Source organism: Drosophila sechellia, chromosome X, assembly GCF_004382195.2.
Source record: "Drosophila sechellia strain sech25 chromosome X, ASM438219v1, whole genome shotgun sequence".
In the NCBI taxonomy this organism is placed as follows: domain Eukaryota; kingdom Metazoa; phylum Arthropoda; class Insecta; order Diptera; family Drosophilidae; genus Drosophila; species Drosophila sechellia.
The window spans coordinates 1184753-1193257 of NC_045954.1; the positions used below are offsets into that span (position 1 = coordinate 1184753).

At 47.0% G+C, this 8505-nt stretch overlaps 1 protein-coding gene across 1 annotated transcript; it reads right to left on the bottom strand.

The window, feature by feature from the left end:
• Positions 1 to 2910: 2910 nt before the first annotated feature.
• On the bottom strand, positions 2911 to 5703 carry LOC6615960 (ATP-dependent DNA helicase DDX11; the record flags this gene model as incomplete). Its single annotated transcript, XM_032726738.1, has 3 exons — positions 2911 to 3618; positions 3677 to 3874; positions 3937 to 5703. Coding segments are annotated over 3 exons (2598 nt in total), but the record flags the coding sequence as incomplete, so codon positions are not given.
• Between the last annotated feature and the right edge of the window lie 2802 nt (positions 5704 to 8505).

The window sequence follows — 8505 nt, forward strand, 5'->3', positions numbered from 1 at the left end:
TTTTGTTGCAATATGTTGCTGTGCTTAGTTGTTGTTGTTGGTGCAGTTGCAGTTGCAGTTGTAGTTGCAGTTGTAGTGGTGCGGCTGCCTCGAAACACACACACACATGTACACTCGCGTTGCCACAAAGGAATATAAATGCGCTCTCTCTTTAATTTGTTGCTGCTGCTGCTCGCGAAGCTGTTGTCGTTCTAGTTGTTGTTGCTGCTGAGGGGGAGGGTTCTCTTGGTGGGAGTTTCTCTAAGTGTGGTATTGTGTCTGTCAGTGAGCGTGCGTGCGTGTGAGTGTGTGTATGTGTGTGCGTCTGCCAGCGAAGGACGTGGCTGCTTCTGACGTCACAGAACGCCGCCGCCGCTGAGAAAGAGAGAGCCGCTGCTGCAAGAGAGAACAAGGACCGTTAGCAGAGCGTGTGTGCGGGAGAGTCCTGCCGAAAAAACAGAAAAAAAAACAACAAAAACAACAACGCATGCTCTCAATCCCTTTCTCTCTGTGTTTTAAGCGCGTCCTGCCCGTTGCTCTAAATTTTCACTTTCACTTTTCACCCAAACAAAATATAGAAGAAAATTCGTCAAATCGAAAAAAAATATGCACACACACATGTAAACAGCGCTGCAATTTGCAGCCGTTGTTTAAAAAAAAAAGATATGGTATACTACTAAGTAGTATGCTCTCAAGTCACGCGGCTTACATTGGGCACATTTGATTCAAGCCAATTGCATTCGCCAGATTTTTCAAATTTGTTGATTGGATTTTCACTGTAAGACACCGCGGTCGGGGTTTTAGCTCGATTTAGTAGCCGTAAGTCGGGCGTTCAGGGCGTTGTTTCATTTACCGTTTCGTTTCAAGCCGCGACCCGTTTCGTTTCCGGTATGTTCCGATTCGCAACCTCCTCCTGCTACTCCTTCCCCAACTTCTGCCGTCTGAGGTGCTTAGGAAATATATCAGAACATCATCCTGATAAACGGGGCTTTCCCTGCCGCAATCTGGTTAGATCCAACGGATATATGTTTCCAGCCCGGCGATTGCGGAAACGACGCCTCTGCCTCTGTCGAGTTGAAAATTATTCGAGATTCGGATTCGATTCGGTCCTGCGATGACAACCGTCGCGCGGTTCAGAGTGCAATAACAAAGAGAGTACGATTCGCGGTTGCTTAAATAGATTTTTCTGACAGCGAGAGAGCCGCCATCGAAGAGAGTACCGGATAGAGAGAGAGGGAGTAGGGAGAGCACAGTTGCGTCAACTCAGCGATTTATCCGTCAAATGTTCAGTTTTAACATGCAATGCATTAATTTTAGATGGGCGAGGGATTCGTTATATTCTAGCTAATATTCAGTTCAACATATCTAAGGAGAATTTGTGCAGCTCTTCCCAAAATTATTACAATTATTCTAGAATTTAATTTAATCAAACGTTGGTTTATATTTTATTTAGATTTTCAACTGTAATAGGCATGTCTGCTCTGCTACAAATTGCCATCACTAACAGAGCAGGGACCTGCGCCGCTCATTCTGCTCAGAGAGAAAAGAGTGGCTTACAAACAATGCGATGGCGACTTCTGGATACCCTGCACATAATGTAGAATGTATTTAGGAGAAACATGTCCACGGGCAACTAACGGCTATCATGCGATGCAATTATTTTGCTATGGAAGTCCGAGAAGTAAACAAGCTGAAGGAAAAGCTATCGATAACGATATCGCACTCACTTGCACCCAACTTCAAATTCAACTTCCAAAGTGCAATTGCAAGCTGGTTTTCGGCTCGCAGCTCTTTCTGCTGATTTTTCAGTTTTAAATGTGTGCCAGTTGCCTTCCTCTTTTGTTTTTTTTTTCCATTCTCTGCTTCCATCAAAGTCAAGCAAAACGAGTTTGCCAGTGGAGTGGAGACAAACACAATGGCGACAGCAACTAACAAGAATAACCACTAAATATGGGGTCACCGGGGGGGTGGAGCATTAGATATTCAGCTCTATGCGCTATTAAAATTACATTTACCAGCAACCTGTATTGCTAGTAAATGCGTGTAAGTTTTTCTCTGAATAGACGGGAATCTAGCCAATCTGGACTGCTTCTTCTGTTAGAATGGCTTTAATTTATATAATTTCAACCGCAAACTGGGCAGATTCACTGGGTACTCTGCCCCTTTTTATCGACGTGCACGTTACGACTATTAATATTGGACATTTGTTCAATAGCGCCGACTTGCTTCTCGGTCGCTCTTTTGTAGCATTAATGATAAAAGACAAACAAGCACATTCGCTTATCAATGTGACGGGGTGGGGGGCTGTTTGTGTGTGGGTTAAAACTTCGAGTGTGAAAGGAGTACCAAACTTGAACTTGCTTCGCCGCAAGACTTTTTATTTAAAACAAAAAATAGGTAAACAATATAACGGCATAGAGAGAAAACACACACTGCACTCACACTCACACACGAATAACGAGTGCTTCGTAGGTTTTCGGTTTTCGATGCCTTGCACGACGCCGTCAATTCGCTTTAAAGCCCTCGCACAGCTCGAATCTTTAGTCCCCGATCCACCGCACAAATCGGTTCGGCTTTACATGTTCATTCGCTCAAGAACTTCTGGGTCTAAAACACGAGAAACACGAAAACACGGGAAAAAACGCAGTTCTGTTAGAGCTGGAAATAAAATCGATGCCTATCGAATACTATCGCTGATAGCAGAGGGGTGGCAAGAATCGAATATTTGCAGCCCTGATTCGTTTCTCGGCTGTATTTAGCAGCTGCTCGAACCAATAAATACACTATGCAGAATTTTGAGCACCAATAATTATTTTCTCAACAGATGGCTGCACTGTTCTTCTTTCAAATAATTAAGCAGTATATTTAACCATTTACACTGGTCTACAAATGCTATTTTCATAAGAAAAAGTAAAGACTTTAATAATAACACAATTACTATATCTAAGAATTAAAGCTAAAATACAATTATAATACAATTATTATGGAAGAAGGTGTACACAAGGCTTATCGGCCCTTGAAGAACCTAGCCGTGCGCGCTTGTACTGCTCCGAAGCCACCATTCGCGGCGTTCGACTCCACGATGTGGCGGGAAATCCACTTCGGCAGTTTGCCGCGTATCTTCGGATCCGCAAACCGCTTATCCAGCAGATATACGCAGGCATAGTCGTTGATGTGGCGCACTGCCCTTCCTATGCACTGGTTAACGGCCTTCACGCAGAGATTCTCGTAGTATTCGTTGCCCGCGCCCGGTCCCAGTTTCTCGTCCAGGTGCTGCATTCGCTGGCGCAGCTCCGGCGACTGGCTGTTGGAATACGGCAGGCCCACTACGAGCACTGCTCTGCCCAGATCGTCAGCGAAGTTTAGGCCCTCGGAGAGCTTTCCTCCCACAACACTCAGGAGGAGGGCTCCACCCGAAGCAGGTCTCTTAATGGCCAGCGCATAGTTGTCCAGGAGCTGCTCGGCCGATCCGGAGACCTCACGAAACACGCTTTTTCTGCAGCTAATCGTCTCGAGGGTGCCGGACTGCTCCAGGTACTTGTAGACCTTGTCCAAATACTCGTAGGACGGCAGGAAGCAAACCACTCCGCCCGGCACCACCTGGCACAGATTTCGGAGAACCATTGAGAGCTCCCGGAGCTGGAGTGGAGCCATCAATTAGGGAGCAAATATGGAAGACATATCAAAAGGGACCCACCATTTCTGCACTGGCTCTATGGGCAAACTTGAAAGACAACGGAGCACCGCTGGGGCCATTGGATATCACAAAGGGCAAGACCGCGTCATCCGCCACCACGTGGTTGTAGAAACGCTCGACCAAACGATCCTGGCAACCTGTAAACAGCTGCTCCTTTAGCTCCTGAGTGGGCTGCATGGTTCCGCCAGCGATCACAATCTACCGAGTATTGCAATGTGATTAGAAGATGCATACATATATAATGGATTTGCGTAGCTCACCGCTCTGGTTTCCGCAACGATGTCGGCGAATTGCTCGGCGGGGTCGAGAAGTATGTACTTCAAGGTTCCCCCTACGGGATCCAGCAAAATCCTGCCATCCTCAGCATTGCTGGTGAGGGTTTCCAGAAATGCCAGCAATGGTCTGATGGGCGAAGGAGCTACTTCCTGGACCGGCTTCTTCGGTGGCTTCTGCTCTTCTTGTAACTCCCCCGCCTTATCTTCCTTATTGATGTCTTCCACTTTCCTTTTGACCGACTTGGGTTTCTCCTTCAGCTTTTGCTCGCTGGCCAATCTTTGGAGGATCAGACTCCTCGCCGTTGACACAGGGGGTTGATTCTCACTGGGTCGTGGTTCCCGCTCCATTCTGTCCGCATGTCCCTGTACTTTCCTAGCGAAACGAGTGCGAGCGCAAAAGTCCAGAAGATCGCACAGATCGATGTTGAAGAAGTCACCCTCGGCGGTTAGCTCATAGGTGCGCATCATGCTGGAGCCGTTGGACTGCGATTCCATGCGCTGATCTAGAATCTTAAGCAATCGGCGAACAATGAATACGATTTGGTTGATTTTCAGGAGATTCTTGGTGGCGAAACGCTTTTGGAAGTGCTCCTTATAGGCGGAGATCTGCACCTTGGCCCGCTCCAACTGCTGCCGGTTGATTTCGGAGCCGTGCAGCTGGGCCACGCTGTCCAGTAGGTTGTGAGCCTCATCTACTATGACGATGGACGCCTTAAGGCTTATACCCAGTTGATTACGGGCGGACTTTTGGAGCAGCAGTTGATACGGCAGTAGTATAAGTTGAGCGTGCTCCACAGCGGATCTTGAGGCGTAATACGAGCAGCCACCGCAGGCGGTCCCCTCATTGGCCAGCTCCTCAATGTCCAGCGGTTCGGTCAAAGCCAAATCCCTGAGGGATTCCACCAAGGAAGCCGCTTTAAACGGACATCTACTGTTGGTCTCTGCAGTTAGCCGACTTTTTTTGCTGGGATTGGGGCGGGCTTTCTTGGTAGCCATATCCAGGCACCGCTCGTTCATCAGGCCCACATGCTTCAGCTTCCGGACTGCGGGATTCCTGCACAGTTGCTGCCGCGAGCCTAGGGAAATGCACCTCACCGACTGGCCATGAGGTGTTTTCCGCAGTTCTGTCACAATTTGTGCCAACTGCGAGTGCGTGCGGCTGCAGAAGAAGATTTGAACAGGGCGATAGCGGTCTTCGGCTGCTTCCTGCGGTCCATCGGCGGTTTCGTGCTCTGAATCCGAGTCGGATTCAGGATCCAGGTCCTTCTCTAGTTCCTCAAGCTTGCCTGGGTGCACTTTTCCTTGCCGTTTATGCTTTTTGGCCCCCTTCCTGATCTGCTCCAGCTGCTGCTCTTGTTTGTCCAGCAGAGCCTGCAGGTGTTGCAACCTGAGGAGCTCCGCACGCTGTGCTCTGGACTTTCCCTGGCTCTCCAGCCAATCGCTCGACTTCTCGCTCTCCTCCTCCAGTTCAGCCAACTCCTGTTCCACTCCGCGAATCCTGGCCAGCATTTCCGTGCGCACCAGCTCCTCGTGCCTGGCCAGCCAGGTGAGAGCGCCGCAGGTGAGGGTGAGGGACTTCCCCGTTCCCGTTGGACTCTCGAATATGCCTACCTGGCCTCTCTCGAGCACCTGGAAGAGCTCCTGCATCAGCTGCTCCTGGATTTCGTACGGTGAGTACGGGAATCCGAACTCCTGTGCGGCTGGCGTGTCCAGCCGCTGGTTGGGCGTGTACTGGGCCAGTTTTGAGCTGTTTTATATCCTTATTTCACATTTCAGAGTCAAAAGAGGCAGAAATTGCAAAATGCCAAGACAAAACGACGCGCCAAGAAGAAGAAGAACAAAAATGGGCTAACGCGTTGGCGATGCGAATTCAAGTAAGTGATGGAACACAATGGCGGTAATGAATACGATATTTAAAATTTTAGCGCCATTACGCTTAAAAACATCTTAAGGGAATGCTTAAAAACAAATGGAATCATAAGCTCAGCCAATAATATTTTTAAACGTATTTAAATGCTGTGTACATGTCAGAAATCTTTAAGATCCGTAAAACGATATATTTAAAGCCACCGATAACCGGCATCGATAGCGCCTGCGTCGTCACTAAAAAATACTGCAATCCGCATAGCCGCCAAAATTCATAAATGACAACAGCAACAAGTGGCAAGTAGAAAAGCGAAGCAAAAAAAAGTGAAACCGAGAACAAAAAACGCAAAATGTGGATACCTGCTGCTGTGAGTAATGGTTAGATAGTATAGTACACACATGCAAATTGAATGCAGCACTCGCTTGGTAAACATTAACGATTGATTGATTGCCAATTAGTCATGATCAACGCTATAAAATTTCGTAAGCTACTGATGCCATCTCGCTCTGCCAAGATGTCGTCCATTACAATTTAGATTTAACGACTTTAATGGCTGGATTTCGCGGATTTAATGGCTGTATTCTTATGGGATTTTAAGAAATATCCACTTGGCTTTCAATATTCAGATTAAATATTCAGGCGAATATTTTTATTGCGTCTCTATAAATCCTCATTTGCGGTACTTTCCGAGTCTTTCATCTTACTTACACATACATACGCATGTTTATATGTACATTCATATGTTTATGATAAATCGATCGTCCATCTTTATTTGCAATTATCGAACTAAATATTGGGCTACTTTTGTTTTTAACATTGTTCCTAATGTTTTTAAATAATTTGGTAATATTCGAGATTAGACTGTATGCATCAATAGATTATTTATTTCCTGTGCCATTTGAAATGACAATATTGTAATTAACAATTAACAAGTTCTGAATCGTTTGCTCTCATTACTCAAATTGAAATTGACTTAAGATCATGGAACCCAACTTCAAGGGAGAACTTTGTTTGATCTATTCTGGATTTCTATTCTTAAGCTGTCATTTTAAGTCGCCGAACTTTTACTCGAACCGAGTTCAGTTCCAACTCCACCCAGCTGGCCAGTTGTGGGCGTAGGTTAATTGAACTGCGTTCTTGAGCGCGGCACGCCCGATATTCTTTCACCAATCTCCACGACAGAAAATCGAAGCGCCGCCACTGCTTCCTGACCTCCCGCTGAAGCGCTCACAGAACTCACAGACCACAGACTTTTCCATCGAGACTCGACTTTTCCAGCGATTCCGATGGCGACGGGACCTTGGCAGACAGTGGGTCGTCAGTTGGGCTCCGTGTACGGGGAGTGGTCCAAATCGAAGTTGCACCCCGGAGACATGTCCACTGGTCAGAGGCGCACTTGTGGTTTGCCTGCATAATTTTTGACTTAACGCACGTCTATAAATACGCGGTGCTGCAACACATGTAAGACTATCTGAGCTGGAATACAAATACACCTGCGTGTGCCACTGCGATTGCTAATAGAATGCCTCAATTATAGTGCGTTCTCTGGTTATTTACGGCCGATATTTCATGCGATTAGGTGCCATAATTTATCAGACTTCTGCAGCCGCCGTTGCTCGCATATATCATCGGTCGTGGGATCTGAACACCTAGATCTCTAATTGTAGCATTTGTGTGACATTTGCAACGATCACGGATTTCTCTAAGCCAAGCCAACAGCTTCTGGAAAGGATCGTGGAAAGATTAGGTTGCTTGTGTTATTAACTGCATGAAATTATTGACTAGAAGCTCTAGTCTATCTAAGTCATTGTTTGGAACAAAAAGAGGGCTTGTCTGGCTGGGAATCATCCGATATGTCATACATATGTGTCCGGCGCCTAAGACTCCCGTGGAGGCGGTGACCCAATCTATGACACACGCTGCAGCGAGAAGGATTTCGAACACTGTTTTTTGATCTTTTATTACTGTTATGACATTCAATAAGCAATTAGGCATTAATCACTGCCGGGGGCAGCATTAATCACCCGAGCAGCGCCCCAACCCCATAACAATCGCAGCGGCTCGGAGCACCGAAAGCGAGCCTTCAACTTATGCATATTAGCAGAGCGACGGAGATCTGGGCAATCGGAGAACAGAGAACCGGGGACTGGGAGGGTTTTCTATCCACGAATAGTTGGCGACACAGCCAGTCGCACTCTCTGAGATACGCGTCCCGCCTGCAAGATATGATGTCACCGTCTGTTTATAACTCGCCCGTCAGCGATGCAGATCGAATCTGAAATCGGTAGGGTTGGAGGTGCCGATCGGGTCGAGTAGATTGTCGACAGATTGTCCCACGCCCACGCGGAGACACGCGCCAATAGTGAGCATAATCGAATAAGCAATTCTACTTGGTGACCACCACTAAAGTACCCGTACATGTCAACTATTTAACTATCAATTGTTGAAGTTCTTAATTTGGCTCATATTCCCAGAGGAACATACTTATCATCCCAGATAGAGCAAATACAACAGAACCAGCCTGTCTGTAGAAAAAGGGTATATGTAGCTCCACTTGCTCTAAAGGCAGGTTGGGTTGACTCAGTTGTAGTGCCCCCCGGGCGGGATGACGTCGGGTGGCTTCTAGATCCATGAGTGATCTTTGGTGCTGGGGGCCAGCAGGTAGATCAAAAGCGAAACTCACATTG